This window comes from Molothrus aeneus, chromosome 10, assembly GCF_037042795.1.
Source record: "Molothrus aeneus isolate 106 chromosome 10, BPBGC_Maene_1.0, whole genome shotgun sequence".
Taxonomy (NCBI): domain Eukaryota; kingdom Metazoa; phylum Chordata; class Aves; order Passeriformes; family Icteridae; genus Molothrus; species Molothrus aeneus.
In genome coordinates this window covers 24,710,319-24,737,350 of record NC_089655.1, presented here as the reverse complement: position 1 = coordinate 24,737,350, position 27,032 = coordinate 24,710,319, and the positions used below count along the sequence as shown (strand labels likewise).

The 27,032-nt window shown below is 50.6% G+C and overlaps 1 protein-coding gene across 1 annotated transcript; it reads left to right on the top strand.

Moving 5' to 3' along the window:
• Positions 1–627: 627 nt before the first annotated feature.
• GMPS (guanine monophosphate synthase) lies at positions 628–26,828 on the top strand. Its single transcript, XM_066556589.1, has 16 exons — positions 628–744; positions 6,170–6,351; positions 10,057–10,171; positions 11,474–11,571; positions 12,536–12,639; positions 13,289–13,482; positions 14,065–14,230; positions 15,690–15,841; positions 16,205–16,378; positions 17,784–17,889; positions 18,400–18,515; positions 19,417–19,542; positions 20,589–20,704; positions 21,987–22,117; positions 24,186–24,358; positions 26,317–26,828. The coding sequence occupies exons 1-16, from the start codon at positions 718–720 to the stop codon at positions 26,416–26,418; spliced, it is 2,082 nt and encodes a 693-aa protein (XP_066412686.1). The 5' UTR covers positions 628–717; the 3' UTR covers positions 26,419–26,828.
• Positions 26,829–27,032: the final 204 nt, after the last annotated feature.

Genomic DNA, 27,032 nt, shown 5'->3' with positions numbered 1-27,032 from the left:
GAGATAACCCTGCCTGAATGCCAATGAAAATAGAACTGTAAAAGAAGGACACATCCCAAAAAAAAACCAGACCAGAAAGCCCGATTTTGAACAAAACCTGTACGCTTCTATAAGGCTTAGGTCAGAAGTGTTTGGAATCCTACAGCAGAATCCGAATTCCTTAACCAGAATTCCTTCATTCACCCCTTCCTTCATTCCTTCTATTTACACTGATGCTCAGGGAAAGGCATCAAAACCGCCCCGGGACCGCTCCAGGAGGGTTCCACGGCTGCAGTCACGTTCTCCGGTGTCCGCTGGGGAATTCACCCAGCAGGCACAGCAGGTTCAGTGTCCAAGGCCGGGATGGACCTGGTCGATGAAAGGTGTCCGTGCCCATGGCAGGGGGTGGGACGAGATGGGCTTTAAGCTCCCAACCCAAAGCAGCCAGCGATCCCATGGTATCACAGGATGCTCACGCACAAACCCCCACTCACTGCAAAGCTCCGATTTGTTTTTACCCTGATAACCGAGCAAAATGCGCTGTCGGAGCGCAAACCCCGCGGGGTGCGGGGCTCTCCGGCCGTGTCCCCGCCGTGTCCCCGGCCCGCCCCTGACCCCGCCGCCGCTCCTCCCCTTCCGCCGGAGCGGCCGTGCCGGGCGGCTCCTCCTCCCGCGGGCGGCATTAGCTCATCGGCCGCGGCTCCTCGCGGCCCTTTCTTCGCGCTGCCCGCCGCCCCCATGGCCCTGTGCAACGGGGACACCAAGGTCAGTGCTGCGGGCACGGGGCTGCGGCCCGGCGCGGCCCGGCCCGCCCGGGCACATGGCGGGGCCCCGGGGCCCGGGAGGGGAGCGGGACCGCCCGCGCCGCAGCCGCAGCCCTGGCTGCTCGCAGAGCGCTAATTCATTAATTAACTGATTAACCCCCCGAGCAGGGCTGTTCTAACCCTAACCCCGCCCGGCCGTGTCCCCGCTCGCAGCCGGGCCGGGGGCTCGGTTCATCCAGCGGCACGGGCAGGGCTCCCAGCCCCGGCGCAGGTGTCCCCTCACCGGCCGTGTCCCGCTGCGGCCGCGTGTCCGTGTGGCCCGGGCACAGCGGGGCACGGAGCGAGCCGTGCGCCGCGGGAACTTCCAGCGCTTTCTGATAATGCAATTTCCCACCGAGCTGCCTCCAGCCGCTGCTGTGGCGGGATTAAAGACTTGTTCTGGTTTCTTTATCTAGTTTGGGAAAACCCGGGCGGACTCGGGGGATTCGGGCGCTCGGTTCTGGGAGCCCGCTTGGTCCCGTGTAAGTTTTCTGACACGCTTTCCCTTGGCCGTGTTCGCAACCTCCCCTCCTGGCCGGGGCTGCTCCTCTCCTCCCTCTTTCTCGGCTCCATATCTCATTTGTAAGAAGCTGTGCTTCTGCAGGGTTTTTGAGTGCTCGGTTCGTTCCTGTGTGAATTTTCTGGCCTGTTTTTCCCCGCCGTGGTCACAGGCGCCTTCCCTGGCGGGGGCTGCTCCTGGGGCTCCGGTTCTCCGGGCCATGGGGTGTGCAACCCCGGCTCATCCTGCAGAGTGAGAGCAGATTGTGCAGGGACCGGCTCCTGCTCCTCCTGCAGCCCACCGACACCTGCAGGACACACCTGTCTGTTAAAGCTTTCCTGATAGAAAGATTTGGGGGCTCTTGTCTCGCTCCTGGCGATGGCCTGAGTTTGAGGGAGCTGCTTTCCTGTTATGCTGTGAAATATGAATATGAGTGAGCATTCTTAGACCTGCTTAATTTTAATACCACAGGGAAACAGTTAAACTCTTGTAAAACCTGTGCTGGCTTGAAAGTTTAAGATCAAGGCTCCTGGCTTAGGCTTGTCCTGAGTTACCAGTGTGGGTGAAAGCTCAGGGCCGGGGGCTTGGACAGAGGAGCTGCTGCTATTTTCCAGTACTCCAGAATGGGACTGGTCTGTATGGAAATGTGGTTTATAAATTGCATTAATGACCAACCTGCAAGCATGTGGGTGTGTGAAATGCTGAAAAATCCCCTGATTCTGCACAAGTGGGCTGCTAGGAGCTTGCACACTCAGTTTAAGGCACTTGGTAGGATTTGTGGTGTCCTTGGCTGGTAACCCAAGCCTGGTTCCAGTTCTCCTACCTCAGCTCACTAGAGAACTCAGAATTACTTGTTTTTGATGCAGAAGATCAGCAGCGATGGAAGATTCTGTCCTCCGTGCTGGCATGGTGGAGCGGAGGTGCTGGGATGAGGCTGGCAGCACAGCTGGGGTGCACGCGGCTCAGGTGGCACCTTGGTGCCGTGTCCCGGGTCCGTGGTGTTCAGGGTGACTTGTGACTTGAGTTAGCTGAGCAGAGGCTTTCTTCTCTCAGTGTGCAGGAGGTTTTAGCCTGTTTTCAGTCCCACTCTGAGATAGCAGTGTGGTGCCTCTGCCCTGTGCCTGGACCACTGGGACGGGTGTCAGAGCAGCTCCACAGGAGCTCTCAAAACCCGTGCGTTCTCCTGACTTTTGTGTGATAGACCAGAAGACAAGGAGCTCTAGTTGTACCTGTACCGAGGGGAAAAGGGGTTTTCATTAGAGGCTGTCAGCCCCCAGCAGGAGGAGGTGCTGGCTCCATAAGCCCTGTCTGTCCCTGCAGGAGCTGGGCTGTCTGGTGTCCTCTAAATCTGCTGGCACGCCCTGGTGTGCAGAGCTCAGCTGCCGTGCTGGCTGCACATGAACAGCATCTGTTCCTTTTGGGATTTCATCAAGTGACGTTTCCCGTGGTAAATTGGGGTTTAAAACCCCTAGCCTTGGAACTGTGCCTTTCAATAAGTAAAGCCAGATCCTGTGATGACTCTTCTGCCCTTTTTCCTTTCCTCTTTTTGCCTGTGATTTACAGTGGTGCACATTGGGGTGCACATTGGGCTCTCTTAGTTCTGAACCCCCTTACAGTTCTGCTTGTCTGCTGAGTTCACAGGAGTCTGGATTGCTGTCCTGCCTCTGCTGGGGTCTGAGGGAGGTGCAGGTTCAGGACACAGACCAACTTATGCTGCTTTAACAGTGCTTCTCAAGCTACTCCTGGTGTAACTTCAGGCTCTTTCTGTTTTCACACTCCTGTCTCCCCCATAACTGTTGCTCATGCCCCCATTAACCACACCTGCCTGCCCAAAGCGCCAGGGCGTAGGGCACTGAAAACCAGATTTATTCATTTATTTATTAGCTACAGGTGTGGATGCTTGGCTATCAGTCCAGCTGAGCTGACACCAACAGTAACTTCTGTTTAGTCGTTTTTTTGTGGGTGGGCTGCAGAGCTCTGGCCCTAAATGACACAACCTATTGCTTTGAAATAAAAAAATGGCACTGCCAGGAATAGTGTTTTCCCCAAGATGGGCTCAGGAAAGCACAGGGATGTTGGTCTGTCTGGAAAGAGCTGCTAATTTAGAAATTGCCAGGTGAAAATGCCCAGAATGACTGTAAAAGTGATTCCCTCCCTGCACTGGAAGGGAGGACAGCTCTGGTGACTCTGCCTCGCTGGGGGTGAGGCTGCTCAAGTCTGCTCTCTTCCAGCGTGTGTACTTTTTGTTGTGTAACCCAGGACTAAATGTCATTAAGAGCTCCCCATCAGGCAACTTGGCTGCCAGCTGAAGGGCAAAAATTAAATATCTGAGTTTAACCTGGATTTAGGCTTTTGAGGGATTTAGCACTATTTTTTTCCCCCACTTATGTTCTTTAATTAAGATAAAACCTCTTGCAGCTGGTGTGAACTTTGGACGTTTCCAGTGTGTTTGTTGGGAGGCTGTGTCCCAGCAGGATGATGCTCTCCAGAGTCACCTGTGGCTGCTCTGGCCTGAATCCCTGCCCCAGGTGGACATGGCTGAGCAGCGGTGATGGGAGCACAGGCGAGTCCTGGGTTGGAGGTTCTGCTGCCTGGTCCAAGCCAGCAGAACCACTCCAACCTGCCATCAGTAAAACTTGAAATGGAGCTCCAAGGTGTTTGGAGGCAGCATTTGCCAAAGTAAAACCCTTCCCAGTTTGTCCTTCACCAAGCTGCATTGGCAAGGACAGGGTAAACTTTAAGTTAGGGGAAGAGCACCTTAACAGAATTCAATTCTTTAGGCAGTGGATTTTTGGTGTTGGAGCATGGCTGTTGATTCTTACTCGGGGATGCTCTGATAAGGACACTTCCATGGAATAGCTGCTCTCCTCACATGTTTCTTTAATGAGGAAATTTGGCCTTGTGTACTTTAGCACTCTTTCAGATTTGGCTGAAGTTGGCCTGGCAGTTCAGGCGTGAGGGGCTCAGCGGAAACCACTGCTTTGTTCTGATGTGCAGTCTGCTCAAATGCTGCACTCAAAATCGGTTGGGTTTTTTTTTTTTTAATAATTTAGCAGGGACATTTGTTCTCAATTTCCCCTTTTTAGTCTCTCCAGGAGGTAATGTCAAGTGAAGTTCAGCATACGAGCCAACGTGACGGGGGGAAAACATTTTTTGTTTGGTTTTGTGCTGTTTTGCCTGAGAAAAAGGCTGGTGCTCTCATGGGCTGTGCTGGCGTTCATGTGGAACTGGAAAATGGAAAGAGATGGAGAGGCTGCAGATGGTGATCAGGGCATATGAGCTCTTGCTTGTGGAAAGCTCTGCCTTCGTTAGATCATTAGCATTTTTCTTCCCTAATTTGTGCCGTTGGGTTTGGGGGATGGGGGTGTCATGTCTGTGTGTCTGCTTGGGGTGGATGTTCTGTGCTGGTGTCCAGCACCTTTATCTTGCCAGTGCCTCAACTGGTCCTTATCATCTTCAAGATTTTTTTTTTTGTATTTTGAAGTTTCTTGGCCGGTCTTTGTAATTTTTATCATAAATTAGCATAGTTAATTAGCAAAGCCTTGCACATGTTAGTTGTTAAAGAGATCTGGCTTAGTCAGTGGGCTGTCAGTGTAAAGCCAGAGAAGGTTTAGGCTGGATATCAAGAGACGTTTCCTGACAGAAACATTTGTAAAGCATTCGGGGGGCTGCTCGGGGTAGTGGTGGGGTCACCATCCCTGAGAGGGTTCTGGAAATACGTGCAAGCAGCACTTGAGGGCACAGTTCACTGGTGAACAGGGTGGTGGGGTTGGGTGGACAGCTGGACTCTGGCCACTCACAGAGGCCTTTTCCAGCCTCGTGTCTCGGGGACCCTGTGGGATTGCTGAGGGGTGTGGGTGACTTGGTGGGACATGGGTGTTGGTGATTCCATGGGATTGCTGGGTGGCTGTGGGTGACCCCATGGGATTTCTGACCTGGGTATTGGTGGTTCCATGGGATTTCTAACATGGGTGTTGGTGATCCTGTGGGATTGCTGGTGTGGGTGGCTCTGTGGGATTGCTGAGTGGGTGTCAGCAGTTCCATGGGATTGCTGAGTGGATGTTGGTGGTTCCATGGGATTTCTGACATGGCTGTCGGTGGTTCCATGGGATTGCTGAGTGAGTGTTGGCAGTTCCGTGGGGTTTCTGACATGGGTGTCGGCGTTTCCGTGGGGTTGCTGACATGGGTGTCGGCGGTTCCGTGGGATTTCTGACATGGGTGTTGGTGATTCTGTGGGATTGCTGAGGGGTGTGGGTGACTTGGTGGGACCTGGGTATTGGTGACCCCATGGGATTGCTGAGTGGGTGTGGGTGGCTCTGTGGGATTGCTGAGTGGGTGTCAGCAGTTCCATGGGATTGCTGAGTGGATGTTGGTGGTTCCATGGGATTTCTGACATGGGTGTCAGCAGTTCCGTGGGATTGCTGAGTGAGTGTCAGCGGTTCCGTGGGGTTTCTGACATGGGTGTCGGCGGTTCCGTGGGGTTTCTGACATGGGTGTCAGCAGTTCCATGGGGTTTCTGACATGGGTGTCGGCGGTTCCGTGGGGTTTCTGACATGGGTGTCAGCAGTTCCATGGGGTTTCTGACATGGGTGTCAGCGGTTCCATGGGATTGCTGACATGGGTGTCGGCGGTTCCGTGGGGTTTCTGACATGGGTGTCGGCGGTTCCGTGGGGTTTCTGACATGGGTGTCGGCGGTTCCGTGGGGTTTCTGACATGGGTGTTGGTGATTCTGTGGGGTTTCTGACATGGTTGTCGGCGGTTCCATGGGATTGCTGACATGGGTGTCGGTGGTTCCGTGGGGTTGCTGACATGGGTGTCGGCGGTTCCGTGGGGTTTCTGCCGCGGGTGTGGCTGACGCTGTGGTTTCTGCCGCGGGTGCTGTCGGCAGCCCGAGAACGCCGGGGCAGAGCTCAAGGATGGGCAGCACCACTACGAGGGTGCCGTGGTGATCCTGGACGCGGGCGCGCAGTACGGCAAGGTCATCGACCGCCGCGTGCGCGAGCTCTTCGTGCAGTCCGAGATCTTCCCGCTGGAGACGCCGGCCTTCGCCATCCGCGAGCAGGGATTCAGGTACGTCTGACCTTCCCTGGCCCTTCCCTGCTCCGTGCTCACTGCCTGGGCCCTGCCCCTGCCCCTTCCCTGCTCTCTGCTCTGTGCCCACCCCCTGGGCCATTCCCTGCTCTCTGTTCCCTGCTCACCTCCTGCCCCTTCCCTGCTCTCTGTTCCCTGCTCACCTCCTGCCCCTTCCCTGCTCACCTCCTGCCCCTTCCCTGCTCTCTGTTCCCTGCTCACCACCTGGGGAGTGGCTCTAATGTTGCAACAAAGCACATGGGACTCCATTTCTTCACATAGGGAAAGCCAATTCTTTATTCACATAACTCATTTTATGTAGTTTTCACAGACCTTGTGTCCAGCTCCAAGTGGCTGGTAGTTTTCTTGCCCAATTCATTGGTTCAAAGGTGTTTTTGTGTGTATGTGGTAAGATTCTCTCTTCACCTAGGTGTTTACATTTTTCTAAGATTCTCTCTTCACCAAGGTGTTTACATTTTTCTTTGTGGATTTTTATGGGACAGATCTTCTGTTACTACAGGTGCAACCTATTTTTCTTACTAGAATAGGTTGTTGTGCTAACTGCTTCTTATTCCTTTGCCTCTTTCTTTGATCCAAGCTTACAAGCCAGCTGGTTAGCTGCACTTGGAGGAAGCAACAGGCTTAGTCCCTGATTTTATAAAGCCTTTCTTTTATAATATCTCTGCCTGTATACAACACTCTAATGCCAATGGTGTGAATGATTCCATCTGAGAGTGGCCACAGGAACATATGAGCTGTGCTGGGGACACTTGGGCAGAGATCCATCCTGTACATTTGTCCCTCCATGCCTTTTTGGACATTTGTTTCCTAATGTCATTTTGATAATTTCAATTGCGGAGCATCCTTCAGGAGGCTGCATTTTAACTATCTGCCAAAATGTAGATGATTTTGCTGTTTTACCTGCTGAATTTTTTGTAGGCTTCTAAAAATTTTTTTTTACTTATTTTTTTTTAAATTAAACCAACTTGATTACTGAAGGTATTGTGGTAAATCATGCCAGATGTTCCTGGAAAGCAGCTAAAAAAAATCCCTAATTGACACTGCCACTCATTGTTTGCAGCAAAGAAGGGTCTCACAATTACTTGGTAGTTTGTACATTAATTTTTCAGGTTTTGTTAGGCTTTCTAGGATATACATCTCTTCTGTGTGTGGAGAATAAATACCCTGAAGTCTACAAATCACCAAAGATTTGTACTTACTTGTCAGTTTGGTACAAATCCAGAAATGTGGTGCACGTGGGATTTTGGTTGTGCTCTGTAACAGATAAGACAGTGCTGCAGAAGTGCATTTTCCCAATCAGTGATAATTAGTGAAGCAGTAAATAGTTTGTGTTGATGCAGGTTTGCAGTGGGAAGAATTCAGAACAGTTGAAAGTTTTTCAGAGTATTGGGATTAGGCCTGTGGGAGCTGTCATTGCAAACAGTTGCTGTCTGAAATGGGGCAGAGCCTTTTCCCCCAGGTCACTTCCCAAGGTTGGGGTGGTGGTTTCAGGTCACCCAGGCTGGTCAATAACTGTGTTTGTGTCCACAAAACCTGTTTGTGTCCAGTGTCAGTCAGCAAACCCAACAGATCCACAGCCACGGTCACTGTCAAACTGAGTCTGTGGTGTCACTGCAGGGTTTGGTGCATTTTCCATGTCCTGGGCACAGTCAGGCTCCCACACTGCAGCTCACACTTGGAATGGCTGAGGAGCTGCACCTGTGCTGAGCTTTGAGGTGGCAGCAAGAGCCAGCACTTTGCTAAATCATGTTTACATGGTGGCTTTGAAAAGCCAGCTCCTCGGCGTTCAGAGCGCTCTCCAGTGACAAGTGTCACCTAAATGTGGATGAGCATTTCCCACAATATCCTGGCTCTGGATTTACTCTGGGCTCTGGATTGAGTCTGGGCTCTGGCAGGAGTCCTGACCTCGGGGTGTCAATGCACACATTTTCCCTGGGTGTTTTTATGTGTTCCTGAGGTGCCTGTAATCCACTGCAAAGGGGCTTTCCAGAGCTGGGTCAGGTTGTTTGGGAAGGGGTTTAGGGTAACCAGAGAAAGGGATATTCATACCAGCACAGACAAGTGTGCAGGAAACTACACAGTGCTGCAGGAAAGCTGGCACAGTCTGCATCCTGTGCAGGTTCTGACTTCTCCTGCACAGCCAAGAAGATGCAAGTCCTCTTAGTCTAAACTCTTTGTTTTTGGGTTTTTTTTTGTACTTCAGTACTTGGGCATATTGCAAACCCCTCTGTATTATGCCAAATTTCAACTGGCATGGAAAAAAGCCAGGTGTTTAGGACTCTACTTTTTGACTAAAGAAGTGCATAACTATTTTGACTTCTCATCAGAATGTTCAGTCTATAGGTGTGGCTGTATTCCTTCAATTCCTTCCTAGAACCCCAGGGAGCACTGGAGCTGTGTCAGGGGAGTTCTGGGTTGGAGATCAGGGAAAGGCTCTGCCCAGGCTCCCCAGGGAATGGGCACGGCCCTGAGCTCCAGGAGCGTGTTCTGTGGTTCTAATTAATACTAAATAATGTTCTGTACATTTGGCACTTGAGCAGATGCTTCTGTGCATGGAGTGATTTGGAGCAGGAGCAGCAGCAGCCACAGAGAGAGTTCAGACTCTTCATGGCAGTCCAGGGCCAGGAGATGCCCCGTGTCTCCAGGCTGGCCAGCAGTGCCTGTGCAGGAGCTGCAGGGAGCAGCTTTCAGGGTGGTTCCGTGTCAAACTGCACCCACATCAGCTGTGCTGGTTCCAGAGCTGGCCGGGAGGTGCCAGCGGGCAGGGGAACAAATGCTGCCCCTTGCAGCTCCATCCCTGCTGGCTGCAGGGGCTGCAGGTGACCTTGGTGCCAGGGCTGCTCCTGTTGGTGGCACAGGCAGGAGTGGGCAGCTCCTGCTGCTCAGAGCCAGAACAGCTCTGTTCTGTTCATCCCGTTTGTGCAGCTCCTGTCTGGTTTGGGTTTGCACTTCTGGCTCAGAGCAAGTTTGATGTTCTCTGTGAAACAAACAGTTCTGAGTCCAAGGTCTGGTACAGCCCTGCTCCATCCCAGCACGAGGCCAGAAGTGTTGCCCAACTGGTGCTTCTGCAGTTCATGGTCCTGGAAATCACTGTGGTTTGCAAAAACTCTCTCTTGCCCTTTTAGATGGTTTAATTTTCTTTTATAGGGTGAAGTATTGACTCCAAACACTACATGATCATGTGTATTGTGCTTGTAATTCTCAGCCTGTTGCTAATGCCATCTCTGCATAACCAGAATGGACAAAGGGACTTTTTTCAGCAGATTTAGGAGTTAGGGAGTAGATTTTTTGACTGCAGGTCTCCTCCAGATGTCACAGACTTCATAAATTTTGTGTGTATATATATACATATGTAAAAATATATATCTTGCTGCTAATACTCTACATTTGTCCCAGCCATCCTGCTTCTCTCAGAGCTGCTGGTTGGCTATGAGAAATTTAAAATACAGACACTTTTTATGATGGTTTGTGTTTGACTTTGTTTAAACTGGGGAAATCCCTCCCTGAAAACCTGCTGGGTCTGACAGCAAAAGTCAAGTTACATGTAATGATATCTGTGTTGAAATGTGTGTTAGAAAGTATCAGTTCTAAGAGCGGCATGAGACAGTGCCAGTGCTTGCAGTAAATAGATTTCAAGGTAACCAGTGTGCTTGGATTAACGATTTTTTCCTGTTCTGTCTGCAGAGCCATCATCATATCTGGAGGACCAAACTCTGTGTATGCAGAAGATGCGCCATGGTTCGACCCAGCCATATTCACAATAGGAAAACCAGTGCTTGGCATCTGCTATGGCATGCAGGTGCTGCTGGGGAACAGCACGGGGTCCTTGGGGCTGGGCAACACCTCCAGGAGCCAGTGCAGCTGTTAAATGTGCCTGTCCACAGCCTCCTTCAGGCTCATTTCTACATGGCTGCAGGGCAGTGCTGGAGGAGCTGCTCTCCAGCCAGAGCAGAGCCACAGCAGCATCATGGATGAGCTGAGCTTGCTGTGCGTTCCTCTCTTGGCTCTGCCTGACCTTGTAATGGCCCTAAACTGAACGAGGCCAGGTTTGGGTTAGACATTAGGGAGAAGCTCTTCCCTGGCAGGGTGGGCAGCCCCTGGCACAGGTGCCCAGAGCAGCTGGGGCTGCCCCTGGATCCCTGGCAGTGCCCCAGGCCAGGCTGCACAGGGCTTGGAGCACCCTGGGACAGTGGAAGGTGTCCATGCCATGGCAGGGGTGGGATGGGATGAGCTTTAAGGACTCTTGCAACCCAAACCAGTTTGGGATCAGTTGCATACATGGTTTTTCTTTGCTGCAGTGCTGTGAATTGAGCTCCACAAGCCCTGTTCTTGTCAGGGTGAATATAACCTGTCAGTCACTCATTGATTCAGCACAGGGGGTGCTGAAAAAGGCACCTCCCCTGGAAACAAGTGGGGCAGTGTCTCAGGCATGGGCTGTTCCTGGCAGAGTTCTTCAGAGTGCTTAACACTCCCTCATGAGAAAAGAAATAACCCTTACTTCCCTTTGGACTCTCTGGTGGTCCTGCAGGGATCTGGTGGATCCCAGCTGAGCAAAACCAACTTCCAGGGAGACAAGGGCTGCTTTAGGTGCATGGCTTCTGCTCCTGCATCTTGGTTTTTCCAGGGTTAGTCCCAGAATAAAACCAAGGGAATAATTCAGGTTTTTGACATGGCCTCAGGTACTCAGCTGGTTTGCAGAGCAGCCGTGTCTGAGGGAAGGGGCTTCACACTATGGAATATACAGAATTTTGCAAACCTCTGCCTGTGGGGCTCTGCTCCCTGTGTGTGGCAGCTCTGCTGGCAGAGGGGAACGAGCCCAGTACAGAGCCAGGATTAACTCTGAAGGGAATCCCTACAGCTTTGGGATGTGGTGGGGTGTTTGGAGGTGAGGGATGGTGCAGGTGGGGAGGAGCTCTCTGATGGATCCCTTTGCTCTCAGATGATGAACAAGGTGTTTGGAGGTGAGGTGAGGGATGGTGCAGGTGGGGAGGAGCTCTCTGATGGATCCCTTTGCTCTCAGATGATGAACAAGGTGTTTGGAGGTGAGGTGAGGGATGGTGCAGGTGGGGAGGAGCTCTCTGATGGATCCCTTTGCTCTCAGATGATGAACAAGGTGTTTGGAGGGACGGTGCACAAGAAGAGCGTTCGGGAGGACGGAGTGTTCAGCATCACCCTGGACAACACCTGCTCACTCTTCAGGTGCACACACATTTCCACTTATCAAAGCACTATCAGCCTGGGAAGGGCTGTCTGGATGAGAGGAAGGTTATTTTTTTTTTTAAAAAACAGCGAAATTAGCTGATAATTTCTAATAAAACTTTTACAAGTGTGGTCACAAATAAGCAGGTTACTCACTGAAACAAATACTTAGGGATAACTTTCCACTTGGCTCTAAAAAAGCAGGTGTATTTGCTGGGAATATTGTATAAACTCCTTATTTCAGAGTCTTCACTGAGAGCACTGTAAGTGCACCATGATCTGAGAATATTTGAGTTAAGCTCTTGTCTCCTGCTGTGCACTGCTCTTGTATTTGTTGGTGCCCATCCAATTTTGGAAAGGGCGCAAAAAATCCAACCCATTCCTCTTCTACCTTCCTTTAAAACTGCTTTGTGGCGTTTTATAAACCAGAATTAGACTTCTTGATAATTCTGTTGATGGCTTTCAAGTTCCTTGTGAAAAGTCTGACAGTTTACTCATCCCTGGTGTTCCAGTTTTATTATCTTCCCTCTGTAGGGCTCATGCAGAGCTGTCTGATGTGCCCAAATTGTCCTGAAAACACCTAGGTTTGAACAAGAAAAGTTCACTTTGTTGAAATAAAAAGCAAGACTCCCATTATCCTGACTGACTCCAGATGGCTCCCCATGTCCCAGAGGGGACTTCAGTACTGGGGTGTCTGTAAGGAGAAACCCACACACCCTTCAGAGTAAATGTCAATTCCCTCTTGCAGGAGGGGTGTGTTGGACAGAGACGTGGGCAGTTTCCAAGGGAGGCATCTCAAATCTGCAGATGGCTGTTCCTGGGAAGGAAATCCTGCAGACATTTCAAATGTCCTGGTCTGTCGAGATGTGCTTTTGTGGGAACCCCTCGGGGCATCTCTCGGAAAGGCACAGAGTTCTGTCTTTGTTCTTCCCTGAATTGATTCTGGTTTTTAATCCTGGTTTAGAGGCCTTCAGAAGGAAGAGCTTGTGCTCCTCACTCATGGAGATAGCGTGGATAAAGTGGCTGATGGATTCAAAGTGGTGGCACAGTCTGGGAACATCATAGCAGGTATTTATTTTATCCTGAATTTGTCTTCTGATAGTGTTTGGTAAAGAATTGTGGCAGACAGGAGTTAGAACCAAATGGGACCAGAGTAATAGCCCTTGTTATTTGATTGCCAAATAAATGGATTGTTTTTAATTTCTGGAGTGTGTTTGTATGTCAAGCTGCCATGATTATAAAGAAATAGACTTTAAAAGCAATGGTCCTGATTTAAATGTGGTTAAAGTTAACATTATTTATATAGCTTATATTGTTCTAAAGCATGCATGTGTTGTTTGTCTTAGAAACAAAATCTCCTGTGCCCTTAAGGCAGGGGAGAGGGAGACCTGCACTGTGGTGTGCAGTGCCAGTGGGGTTTGGGCTCTGCACTGTCACAGTACAAGTCAGGCACTGTTTAATTATTAAAGCTTTATTAACTTGTTACTGTATTTAATATTGCATGAATGTTCAACTGAGCAGGAATAATGTAGGTACTGAAAGCAGGGCTTTAACATCACACAGAGGTTGTCACAGGAAATTGTGGGACATTAGAATTTGGAGTTTGAAAGCCACTGGAGTTACCAATCCCAAAGAGCCACTTTGAGTCTCTTGCTTGACTTGGCTATGCTTTCAGTTCCAGCTCAGTTATTCATTTCTGTTTTGCCACGTGTACCAGGCATAGCAAACGAGTCTAAAAAGCTGTATGGAGCACAGTTCCACCCCGAGGTGAGCCTGACAGTGAATGGGAAGATGATCCTGAAGAACTTCCTCTACGACATCGCGGGCTGCAGCGGCACCTTCACCGTGGAGAACAGGGAGCTCCAGTGCATCCAGGACATCAAGGACAAAGTGGGCTCCTCAAAGGTCCTGGTGAGTAGGGGCAGAGCTGGGGGCTGGTTTGCCCTGCCTGGGGTTGATGTGGAGGGTTGTGGTGGTTTGGGTGCTGCACGCCCAGGTTTTGGGGGAGTCACGCTGTGACCGTGTTCTCAGGGGTCTGAGCATGAGGGAAGAGACGAGGATCTGACTCCATGTTTCAGAAGGCTGATTTATTATTTTATGATATATATTATATTAAAACTATACTAAAAGAATAGAAGAAAGGATTTCATCAGAAGGCTGGCTAAGAATAGAATAGGAAAGAATGATAACAAAGGCTTGTGGCTCAGACAGGGAGTCTGAGCCAGCTGACTGTGATTGGCCATTAATTAGAAACAACCACATGAGACCAATCACAGACCCACCTGTTGCATTCCACAACAGCAGATAACCATTGGTTACATTTCGTTCCTGAGGCCTCTCAGCTTCTCGGGAGGAAAAATCCTAAGGAGAGGATTTTTCATGAAAGATGTCTGTGCCATCACGCAGCTGGGGCAGTGTGTTGTTCGCTGCAGGTGGGTGCTGTGTTGCCCCCTGCCCCCAGCCCAGGTGTGACAGGCTGTTTCTGTGCTGCAGGTGCTGCTCAGCGGGGGTGTGGACTCCACGGTGTGCACGGCGCTGCTGAACCGCGCGCTGAACCGCGAGCAGGTCATCGCCGTGCACATCGACAACGGCTTCATGCGCAAGAGGGAGAGCCAGGCCGTGGAGGAGGCCCTCAGGAAGCTGGGCATCCACGTCAAAGGTACCTCCTCCTGCTCCCTGTCCTTCCACCGCTGCCACTTGTGAAGGTTTCCCCAAAATCCACCCTTAGGGTTGGGCTTTGTTGAGCTGCTGTTCCAGACTCTGGTACCGAGGCAGGGTCGGTGATGTGGGACCACCTGAACCTGAGCACAGAATTTAAACCTGGAGTCTTAGGCCTTGTTTCCTTGATGGGAGCACACAGTGAGCTGCCCCGTCTCTTCAGACGTTGGTGTCTGTGCAGGTGGGGCACAGCAGAGCAGTGGATTTGTGCCTTGGTCACTTCTCTGCTGAGGGATCCTGTTCAGCTGCTGCAGAGCTCACTACATTTCCGTTTTCTCCAGTATCTTGATTACCACTTCGGGCTTCATTTCTTATCCTGAGTCTCTTTCTTTGTCAACTGTGAGCTCATTTGGGTGACTGAATGCTACTATAGGCAAAATGACTTTCAAAGCATTTTCTCTTGCTTTGAAAGAGGTGCATTTTAATGGATTTGGAGTGACCTTTTGAGAATAAGGTGTTGATTTGTCAAAGGCTGGACTCAGTGATCTGGGAGGTGTTTTGCAGCCTTTATGATCCTGTGAAGGAGTTCACTGAGAGAGCAGCAAGTGCCCAGACGTGGCTGATGAGAAGGCTCAAAGGTTTTTGGTACCTCAGGTATGAGGAGGTCAGAGAAGACCAAGTTTGTGCCAGCAGCACGAGCTGCTCTGAGCTCCCTGGTGAACTCCTGAGCCAGGGCTGCCTCTCCTGGGCCTCTCTGCCTTGCCCAGGGCCTCTCCTGTGTTCTGGCACTGGGTGAGCAGTGCTTCCCTCTGGCTCAGTGCAGCCTGGGCTGCAGTGTCCTCAGCTTCATTCTAAACACATTTTTCTACATTTATCTTTCTTTTTTTAGTGGAAAATCCATGTCTTATTCTTGCAGTCTGTGGAGCAATAAACCTGGGCTCTGGCAGGCAGCCAGAGGAGCAAATTGAGGGAATCCCTTTGCTGCAAGTGCTCCTTGTGCAGGTCAGGCAGTTCAGTGCTGGTGAAGGATGCCAGAGAGCCTCCCAGCTGATCTCTGGGTTGGGAGCCTCTCTGAATTAAGTGGCATAATGTAGCATGAGTAAATAGTGCATCATTTAATTTTGGTTGCAGAAAGGCCTTGGGGAAACACTGTCTGTAAACTGTTTAAAGCAAGTAAATTATCATCTGAGAGGGAAGCAAGAACTGGACTTGCATGTGGCTGCCTAATATCACGATATGGAAAAAATAATAGGTTAATAAGAGAAATAAAAGGCTCTTGTTAAAATTAATTTTTGAGGTATTGAGCAACCCTATTAATGCAGTTAGTCAAAGGAAATTATTTTTATTTTGGGGTGGTTTTTTTTTTAAAGCAATAAAGTGAAACTTCTATTTTGTAACCTGCACAAAAATCTTTATTGATTTTGTAAAAAAAAGAAAAAACTCCCTGTGATTTCCTGCAGTGGTGAATGCAGCCCATTCATTCTATAATGGCACAACAACTCTGCCCATCTCAGACGAGGACAGAACTCCACGTAAAAGAATTAGCAAGACCTTAAATATGACTACAAGTCCTGAAGAAAAGAGAAAAATTATCGGTGACACCTTTGTTAAGGTAATGTTTACTGGTTGTTTGGTTGAAGTTTTTAAATACTGTGATTCCTGGGTACATCTTTTAGTGTGTAATCAGTGCTGGTGGTTAATTAGTGGGTGCTTGTGTGAGCACCCAGAAGGGTTTGGGAAGGACAGGGAGAATATTAAACAGGGACTGATGTTCCTGTGCTCTGGGGATGCCTTTTCCATTTTCTGCTCAACACAAGATGGGGTTACAGGAGTGTTTCAGCAGTGGGACAGTGGCATCATGAGTTTGCTGGTTGGTTGTGCTTTTCCAGCTCCCTGCTGTAAAATTCATTCATTCTTGAGATCTTTGACAGCCCCAAAAGTGCCGGAACTCTTCTTCTTTGTGCCCCTCCTGCAGATTGCCAACGAGGTCATCGGGGAGATGAACCTGAAACCCGAGGAGGTGTTCCTTGCTCAGGGCACCCTGAGGCCTGACCTGATTGAGAGTGCTTCCCTGGTGGCCAGTGGCAAGGCTGAGGTGATCAAAACCCACCACAACGACACCGAGCTGATCCGCAAGCTGCGCGAGGAGGTGAGCCCGGGGCTGCTGCTGCCCCTGCCCCTGCCAGGAGCAAACCAGGGACTGTGCTGCTCCTGCCCCTGCCAGGAGCAAACCAGGGACTGTGCTGCCCCAGCCTGGAGCAAACCAGGGACTGTGCTGCCCCTGCCAGGAGCAAACCAGGGACTGTGCTGCCCCTGCCTGGAGCAAACCAGGGACTGTGCTGCCCCTGCCAGGAGCAAACCAGGGACTGTGCTGCCCCTGCCAGGAGCAAACCAGGGACTGTGCTGCCCCTGCCCCAGCCAGGAGCAAACCAGGGACTGTGCTGCCCCTGCCTTCCCCAGCCAGGAGCAAACCAGGGACTGTGCTGCTCCTGCCCCAGCCAGCAGCAAAACCAGGGACTGTGCTACCCCTGCCAGGAGCAAACCAGGGACTGTGCTGCCCCTGCCTGCCCCAGCCAGGAGCAAACCAGGGACTGTGCTGCCCCTGCCAGCAGCAAAACCAGGGACTGTGCTACCCCTGCCAGGAGCAAACCAGGGACTGTGCTGCCCCTGCCTGCCCCTGCCAGCAGCAAAACCAGGGACTGTGCTGCTCCTGCCCCTGCCAGGAGCAAACCAGGGACTGTGCTGCTCCTGCCAGGAGCAAACCAGGGACTGTGCTGCCCCTGCCACAGCCAGCAGCAAACCAGGAACTGTGCTGCTCCTGCCTCTGCCACACAGCCAGCACCAAACCAGGAGCTCTGCTGCTCCTGCCACTGGCACTGATGGCTGTCATAAGGCCCCTGAGAGTCCATTGTCATTGTAATTTATTGCATTTCTTCTGTTGCCAAGGGTCTGTTTGTGTGCAGTCCAGAACAGCCTTTTAAACACCTTTCTGTGCACAGCTCTTTAGTGTTAGCATGTCAGGCAAAGGTGGGAGGCTGCCTGGTTTGGTTTTCTGGCACTGGAGTGGTGAGTTCTCTAACTGTGTTATACTCAGAGAAGGAGCCAGCACAGCAGAGAGGCCTCACCCAGCAATCTGATGGAAGGTGCTCAGTTACCAGCTACCCACAGGAGAGAACTAATAATCCCATTTTTAGTATTGATCCCTGCACAAGGTGCTTTCAGGGCTGTGGGGTTGCTCTGAGCATCCAGCAGAGACAAGAAAGGTCTGAGTTCCTGCAGGCAGAGCCAGCTTGGCCTTACGGGTCTGTCTGCCCTGCTGGAGCCACGGATTCTTCTGCCACAACCTGGGGCTTCCTGGTCTCACCCTCTGTCCTGCAGCTGTTCTACAAAGCCCACATTCACCTGGGATTTCTTTCCAGTGTTTATGGAATTGTTGGCACTCGTGCTGTGAGGTCAGGCCAGTTTAGGTGCCAGAACCTGAACATTTGAGGCTTTTTGTTGGGATATGTGAGCTGGAGTGTAAATTGCCTCTTTTTTTAAATGTTCTTTTTTAGGGTAAAGTAATAGAACCACTGAAAGACTTCCACAAAGACGAGGTGCGAGTGCTGGGCAGAGAGCTTGGTCTGCCTGAAGAGCTGGTGTCCAGGCATCCCTTCCCAGGTATGGAGCTGCTGGGTCACAGCAGGGCTCTTCAGCACATCCAGAGTCACTGCAGTATAGAACTGATCTTCAAACACAGAAAAAAAGGATTTAGGCTTTCACTTAGGCACAATCTTTCAGGAAAGATGACTTGAGAGCAGCTTGATAAATTCACATAATGTTTTATGATTGAGCTTTGTTTGGCTTTGATGGGAGAAGCCAAAAGAGGAGTTCTCAGTAAGTGCAGTGAGCTCTGCCTGAGCTGGAATAATGGCCTGGCTCTGCCTTTCCAAGGGGCATTTGCTGTCTTGAAAGTAAATATTCAACATTTCTAACACGAGTTCTCCACTAGAAAACAGCAAAGTTGGCAATTATGGGTTGGTTTCTTCCTGTCCTTGAGGGTATTTAGACAGCTGAAGCTTAGATAGAATGGCAGAATGCACAAAACTCAGTGACTGACTCACTGTTCCACTCTTCTGAAAACCAGCTTCCTGTTATTTGGTATAATATCTCTTCAACATTGCTTTGCAGGCCCTGGCCTAGCAATCAGAGTGATCTGTGCTGAGGAACCTTATGTGTGCAAAGACTTCCCAGAAACAAACAACATCTTGAAAATAGTGGCAGATTTTTCTGCCAGTGTGAAGAAGGTAAGGAAATCCTAAGTTTTAATTTTGAGTGATGGCTCTGAAGTGAGCTGCAGGGAGGCCTAGCCTGCTGAAAGGTTAAAAGGAGGTTTAGTCTGCTGAAAGGTTAAAAGGTTTGTGCTCCTTGAGGAATGCTGCCTCCAAGTGCAGCTCAATTGAAGCTGTTCAGTGGAATTTTTAGTGCTGTCACTGGTGCAAGTGTTTTGAACCATTTCTGGAAAATGGAACTTTATTTACCTTTCAAATAATAAACAAATCCTGTTGTAGTTAAACTTTGTGCAGATGAGATCACACAGTGACAGGAAAAGGTCTTCCCCCCCTGAAGGAGTTGTAGCATTCCAGGTTTGCACACCCCAAAGTCACTGGGTGTGTAAATGCAAGTGCAGGAGCCAGGAGCTGCCCAGGTGCCCTGATCCAAAACCTGGAATTTCCAGTGGCTGATGTTTGACTTCCCCATCTCCTACCTGTGCTGACCTTTGTGGAGGCTGTCAGGCATTATTGGGGTCTGCTCTGAGGTGTGAGTTCAAAACAACTTCCAGAGCCTTTCTGGTAAATCCTGAAGGGCAGGGATTTCCATCTGCCTTTCCTTTAAAAGATGGAATTGTGGTGCCATAAAACTGGAAAGTGCAGCTTTGTGAAGGAGAAAATGAGCACAGGAAAAGAGCTTCCCCTATGGCCTTGGAGAGCTTCAGCTTCAAACTCAGTGTAATCACAGAGAAGTGCTTCAGCTGATGTTTAATTGTCAGATGAGGGGTCTGCTTTAAATAGCTCCAAGGGGTAAATGTAGACTAAGCAAACATTTATTTAAATTACAATTTTATTTGTGCCGTGCAGGTTGTGTTTGAGGGGCTGGGAGCTGTGTGTAATTTAATGTATTTAAATTTTTGTTCTGCATCCTTGGCAGCCCCACACGCTGCTGCAGAGGGTGAAGGCGTGCACGAGTGAGGAGGACCAGGAGAAGCTGATGCAGATCACCAGCCTACATTCACTGAATGCCTTCTTGCTGCCCATCAAAACTGTGGGAGTGCAGGTACAGGGCTCCCCCAGCTGTGCAGGGAGCAGGGCAGGCTTGGGGAGCCCCTGTGCAGCTGCAGGGCTGGGAATGCAGCCTGGCTCTGCAGGGGCTGTGCCAGCCTGGCCTGGTGGGTGCAGGGGCTGTGCCAGCCCTGCCCTGGTGAGTGCAGGGGCTGTGCCAGCCTGGCCTGGTGAGTGCAGGGCTGGGAATGCAGCCTGGCTCTGCAGGGGCTGTGCCAGCCTGGCCTGGTGGGTGCAGGGGCTGTGCCAGCCTGGCCTGGTGAGTGCAGGGGCTGTGCCAGCCTGGCCTGGTGGGTGCAGGCAGGGTTGGGGTCCCTGACTCGGTGCCAGGGGCTCTCTGGGGGCACTGTCCAGCCTGGGGGGGTCACTGCAGCCCCTGAGCTCTGCTGTCACCCTGCTGGCCCCAGCAAGGCTCAGGAGAGCTCGGCTGCACTGTGTAAAACCCCACTCTGCTGCTTTTGGGCTGCTTGTTGCCCTTTCCAGCACTTGTGTGAGCTGTGCTGATCCCTGAGGAGCTGGAGCAGTGCAGGGCACTGGGATCTGGGCAGCAGCTGAGTCCCTTCCCCTTCCCTGCCCGTGGGACAGACACAGCCAGGTGCAGGTGCAGGGCTGGCACTCCTGGAGCTGTGTGCAGTAACTCTGGGATTGCCTTCCTGAGCAGTCAAGCACCTTTCTCTGCACCCTCAGTGTTGAATTCCTTCTCATATCTTACCTTCACCTGCCTAATGCTGCGTGTGGCTCTTTGCAGTCAGCTTTGGTTACTGTCTCAGGCTGCAGTGTCACCAAATTTCTGTGTTTTGTCACCTAAATACCAACACTGGCCACTGGAGATGAGCCTTCCCAGCCTGACTATTTCCTTTTACAGCTCTCTCATCTTGCTCTCTGTTTTCTGACCCACTCAGTCTCTCACTGGTGTCAGCAGCTCGGTGTGTGCTGGATGTTGTCCCCAGCTGTGCTGCTGTCACCTGCAGGATGGGCAGGAGGAGCTGTGAGTGGCTGTGGCAGCAGGGCTGGCCCTCAGTGTGGCTGTTGTGTCCCCAGGGTGACTGTCGCTCCTACAGCTACGTCTGTGGCATCTCCAGCAAGGATGCCCCACACTGGGAGTCCCTGATGTTCCTTGCCAGGCTCATACCACGCATGTGCCACAACATCAACAGGTGAGTACTGATCTACCTTTATTTTTAATTGTCTCATTCACATGTGGAAATTTAGCAGGTGCAGACGTTTCTCTGTTTAGTCTGGGCTGTGATATTTTTATATGTTGGACAGGTGTCTCATACAGAGGTCACAAAATACACATTACATCAAAATATGGATTTATTTCCTTGAAAAGAAATTGCTGGCCTATATCCTTGGATTAGGCAGCCCCCACTATAATTTATGCAAATCTCTTCTGCGGGGCTGGGGCTGAGCTGTGATGTGCTGCACTTTGCTTTGCCTTGTGTCAGGAAGGGATTTGTGAGGGGCTGTCAGTTCTGATGCACAGGGAGGGCTCCAAAGCTGGGCAGTTTGATCTCAGCTGAGCTCTCTGAGGATACATTTCCTGCCCACTCGAGTCCATAACTTTCCCAGCAGCTGAAGGTGCTTAGACATGAAATCAGCTCTGGAGAATTATACCCTCCTTGCCTGGCTGTGAGATTTCTGCCAAAAGTGCTTAGAATTGCTTATAGCAAAACTTCATTTTCTCATGTAAGTGACACCTACTGACAGAGCTTTTACTCTGAAAGGTGAGACCTGGAATTGCAAGGCACCTGTTTAAATTAAGTGCAGAGGGGATAAAAGAAGGCGTAAATCAGGATTGCCTGTGCAGTTCCAGAGTGTGTCAAAAAATGAAAATAAAAGCCAGTTTGTGGCTTCAGAGCACTGCTGATTTCCTTAAGCTCTGCTGGGTTCAGCAGTGCCCTCCTGAGCATCCCACAGCTCTGGGAGCTCTGCTCTCTTTGCAGGCTCCTCTGCTGTTCCAGCCACACTGAGGAGGCTCCTGCCCAGCTGGCTTTGCATTCCACACAGAAATCCACACACAAACTGGTGTATCTGTGTGTTTTGGGCCTCAGACAAGCACTCCTGCTTTGTGTCTGCAGGCCCACACAGCAGCTGGGAGCCCCTCGTGGTGGATCCATGCACGAGGCCTCTCCAACTCTGCTGCTTCTCCTGCAGCCTCTGAAACACAAGGAACGACACTAAAAACATGAAGCTGATGTGACTGCTCTGAATTCAGAAGATGTTTTGTTGCAGATGTGCTTGTGTAGATTTATAAATTGCAGTTAGTGGCCTGTGCTGAAGCCCTTCATTAACAGTGAGGTGCAGCATTTCACGGGGGCCTGGTGCTTTCCTGTCCAGAGCTGTGGGCAGAGTGAAGCCTGGTGCTGGCTGCCAGCTCGGTGCTGGCTCTGCAGCAGCAGCAGCTGGAGGCAGGGTGCTTTGTTCTGTCTCTTGCAGAGTGGTGTATGTGTTTGGCCCCCCTGTCAAGGAGCCCCCCACGGATGTCACCCCCACCTTCCTGACCACAGGAGTCCTCAGCACTTTACGGCAAGCTGACTTTGAGGCTCACAACATTCTCAGGGAGTCTGGTAGGTGCTCCAGCTCATCCCAGGGGTCACACCCGTGTTTCCAGACCCCTGCAAACCCAGTGGGCGTCATCAGAGTGGTGCTGTCAAAATCTGCAAGCAGGTGTCTCAAAAAAAGTGATCACTTAGTGGAATGGCAGTGAAAATTTGTGGAAGCTGATAGCCAAAGGCCAGGAATTAATTTTAGGGGATTTTGGGGACTGACTTGCTTCTGACACATCATGAAGCTCAAAGCTGTGCTGCTTCACTGCAGACTTGTGCAGGCAACTCAGTTGCCCAAATCCCTTCTCTTTGCTGAGCTCAGTGTTTACCTGAGGTGAAGGAACTTGACACAGTTTTTAAATGGTGTTGGTTTTGGTGAAAGCCCAGATGCCAGGTTTCTCGTGGGGGTGATGCTCACAGCCTGTGGTGGTTTCAGATTTCTTAACTTGAAGTCAAAGCTGCAGCCCCAACCCTGCACTGCCAGGGAGTGTGGGGTCCCCTGGATGTGCTACACAGGCACAGCCTGGGAATAAACAGTTCTGAGGTTCAGCCTCTTCAGGTTTTTACTTAATTACCTTTGGAGATGTGATCTGTGTGGGAAGCACTGCATCAGCCCTGCCTGTATTTGCTATAAATCAAGTTACAGCAGATCCCTCTCTCTGAGGATCCAGACTCAGTTTGCAGAGCTGTGTGAACAGAATTTGTACAGAATTAACCTCAAAAGGCTGAGATAACACTGTTGGCTGTGTTGGTAAAGCTGTAGCTGTGTCTTGCTAACTTTTGGTGACACTTGGCTCTGTGTGAATAAATTGCTCCTAAAAATAAGCCTGGAGTTGTGGCTCAGTGAGAAAACCTCCCTGTGCAGCAGCTCAGGCCAGGGCTGGCAGAGGGAGGGAGCCTGAGCAGTGGGAGCTCCTCACACCTGGATTTTGGACCTTCAGCTCCTTGAAACAGGGAAACTGGGGAGCTGTGCATTGCCTTTCAGGAGCAGACGTTGGAAAATGAGGGAAATGTCTGGAGTTACCTGCCCATCCCTAGCCAGCAATACTGGAGAGCTTTCTCCTGAGTGTTTCAAAGACTATTTCAAAGAATAGTATTTCGAAGACTAGTTCAAAGAATATTTCAAAGATTTATTTGGGAATATCTCTTTATTGGGCTTGAAATGGGGACTGATAAAGCCCCCTGGTTTTATGTTATGTGGGAAGGAAAGTGGCTCTTCCACTGATTCACAGTGAGTTACAGGGATAACACAGATTAGCTGGGATTTTTTCTGCATGCCTGCAAAGGCTGAGGATCATCTCAAGTGGCAATTTATAGAATCTCAGAACGGTTTGGGTTGGAAAGGACATCAGGGATCATCTGCTCCAGGCCCTGGGGACAACTTCCACTTATCCCAGGCTGCTCCAAGCCTTGTCCAGCCTGGCCTTGGACCCTTCCAGGGATGGGGCAGCCACAGCTGCTCTGGGAACCTGTGCCAGAGCCCTCCCAGTGCTGGTTTGCAGCTGTAGAGCTGCACCACTGCTGTGGGACCAGAGGGAGCAGATCCCACAGGATGGGGGGAGCAGAATCCCACAGGGTGTGAGGGAAGCAGATCCCATGGGGTGTGGGGGAGCAGATATCCCACAGGATGGAGTACAGATCCCACAGGGGGTGAGGGGAGCAGATCCCACAGGGGGTGAGGGAGCAGATCCCACAGGAGGTGAAGGGAGCAGATCCTGTAGGATGAGGAGCAGATCCACAGGATGGGGGAGCAGATCCCACATGAGATGAGGGAACAGCTTCCACAGGATGGGGAGCAGATCCCATAGGGTGTGGGGGAGCAGATCCCACAGGGTGAGAGAAGCAGATCCTATAGGATGAGCAGCAGATCCCATGGGGTGTGAGGGAGAAGATCCCACAGGGTGAGGAGCAGATCCCATGGGGTGTGAGGGAGCAGATATCCCACAGGGTGAGGAGTAGATATCCCACAGGATGAGGGAGCAGATATCCCACGGGGTGAGGAGCACTCGTGGTTCAGAGCAGGAAGCGCGGGTGGGAGCAGCGCAGAGCTGGTGTCACCGTGCCCGTGTGTGCCCTGTGTGTGCTGCAGGCTATGCTGGGAAGATCAGCCAGATGCCAATAATCCTGACCCCGCTGCACTTCGACCGGGACCCCCTGCAGAAGCAGCCCTCGTGCCAGAGGTCTGTGGTCATCAGGCCCTTCATCACCAGCGACTTCATGACGGGCATCGCCGCCACGCCGGGCAGCGAGGTGCCCGAGGAGGTGAGGGCACCCCAGCACGAGGGATCCTGTGTGCACCCATCACAATACACAGAATACACCTTGGCTTTTCTCCTGCAGCACTGCTGAAAAATAAGAATAGATGGTTTTTTAAATACTGATCTGTCCTAAATTAGTGAAATGTTGGGGAAAGCCCCATGTGGATTTCAGTGCGGATGCTTTACTCTGACCGTAACTTATTTCATGTCTATCCCATGAGATATTTGCATATCAATACAGCAATGTATTTTGTACTTTGGTTTTGGTGCTAGATGATCTTGGACAGAGCACAAAAGGTGATTCTGGTGGAAATAACACAGAAATACAACTTTTTCTGTGCTGGCCTCATCTGGATGGATGCATATTCCAAAGTCAGGGAGCTCATCCCTGGAGCATTCATTGTTCCTTGGTGTTCCAGCTCCTGTTCCCCTCCTGAGCCCTTGCTGCCTCTGCTCCCCTCCTCAGTCCCTGCTCTCCCTCCTCAGCCCCTGCTCCTGACTCAGCTCTCCTCTCACTGCACTCTGACCCCCGCTGCCTTCACCTCGAGTTTATTGCTGTTTTTCTCTGTTGTAATTAATCATTAAAAAGTTGTGGCGTTCTGGGAGGAAAAACCAACAAATTGAGGGGCTGGCAGGTGGGTGTGACAACTCAAAGGCTTTCCAGCAGAGCTGAGCTAAAATACCACCAGTTAAAAGGAAAGAATACCCCAGCCATTCCTGGGATTTTGAGTTAATTTTTGCATCAGTAGTTGGAAATTTCCTGACGTTAGGAATTGCCTTTGTTTGGCGCTTCTGCTTTTACTGGAACTTGCAGTTTAATATCTCAGTGCCCTGTTTGCTCTTTAGGTCACTAAGGGGACTTAAGAGTCAGGTTCAAGCTTTTTCTTTTTTTCCTAACTTTATCCATGTCCAGTCAAGTACTTTGTCCCTCTGGGAATGCACTGTAGGAGGAGGATTGACCTTTTATTTTAAACACACTTTAGGACCATATGAGCATTGTTTAGTAATTGTATATAATTGAAGTCCTCTACTTTAGGGCAGCCCATCCATGGAAAGAACAGCTCAGGTTGCCATGTAAACTACTGTCCCATTGCATCAAATGAGGATTCATTTGTCTTTAAAAACAACCAAACACCACAAAACCCACCCCCAAACAAAAACCCTGCATTCTTCAAAAGGAAAAATGGTCATTTTAAGGATAGGTGGTAGTGTGGTGGCTAAGTGATAAGGGTTATAGAGAATAATCATAAATAAATAAACAATATTTATGGGGGAAATAATGAAGTTTTTCTATGCAGAGCAATGCAGCATTAATTTGTGCTTTCACCATAAACAGAACAGCAGGTCATGTAAGTGGTGCTGGGAACTGGGGGATTTTTAAGGAAGCTGAACTTCTCAGGATCATCAGATTCTCCCCTGGAACGTTGCTGCTGACATGGATTAACTGTGAGCCCTGGAAGATGGCTCTCACTGGAAAGCAGAGGTTTTCTTCCAGCTGATTTTATTCCATGTCTGGTGGCAAAGTGCTGGTACCAGCAGGCTCTGGTGTCCAGCACAACTGGTGTCAGCAGTTTGCCCTCCAGCCTTTCCAGGGTGATTTTTGTCACTAAAGGACACGAAGTAACACGAGTGCACACCACTGTTCTCAAAGTGGAAAAGGGGAGGTTTATTTTCTGGCTCTAACATTTATAGATTTCCAAAGTGACAGTGGATTGGAGGGTGACAGTGCCACCTCTCCAATGACACTGGACAAACCAACAGTCTAACAAATTTCTCTTCTTTTATAAAAGAATGCAAAACGGTAAGTTATTTACAGAAAGTGTGTGAGAAAGCTCGTTACAAGAATGCAAACATCAAAAGGCTTGGAAAATGTTAAAAATCTTAAAAAACCGGGGTGACAGATTTTCGTCAGGTCTGTTTCACACGCTGTTTTCCTGATACTCTGTTTCCCCTGCCCCACAGGTGGTGTTGAAGATGGTGGCAGAGATCAAGAAGATCCCTGGCATCTCTCGGGTGATGTACGACCTGACATCGAAGCCGCCGGGAACCACGGAGTGGGAGTAACTCCCTTTTCCCTCTCCAAGTACTGTGTGCAGTCTAAACCATATCAGAAACCATTCCCAGTGTTGACATGCAGTACTGTGAAAGAGCGACTGGAGCTGCTGCAGGGCACCAGCCTGCCCTGCTGGAGCAGAGGTGCAGCCCAGGGCTGAGACTGTACGGGTAAATGATGGTGCCAGCGCTGCCAGCCAGGCCCCTCTGCTTTGCCTTTGCCTCTCCAGTGCCCTCAGTCCCCCGTGTCCTGTTGCCTGTCATTTCGGTGTCTCTTTGTTTTTGTACACTGTGGAAAAAGAAGCAGTTTATTTACTTCTACCAAAAGCATTGTTACAGCCCGGACGTGTAAGAGGAGTTGATTCTTTGTGACCAACCGCTTTGGGACGGATTTATTATAAATAAATATTTTGCCAAATGGAGTGGTGGGTGCTGTTGAGTCGTGGAGTGGCTGCGTGTGCCCTGTGCCCTTGCTCTGTGCTCCTGGGCATGGCAGCGAGGGGGAGCAGTGCTGGCCTCTCCTGGCACGGCCTGTCCGTGTGTCTGTCCCTGCTGGGCCGCAGCAGAGCTCCCAGCTCCTCCTGCCCGTGGCTCTGGCGTGGCACAAGGGCAGACTGCGAGTGCAG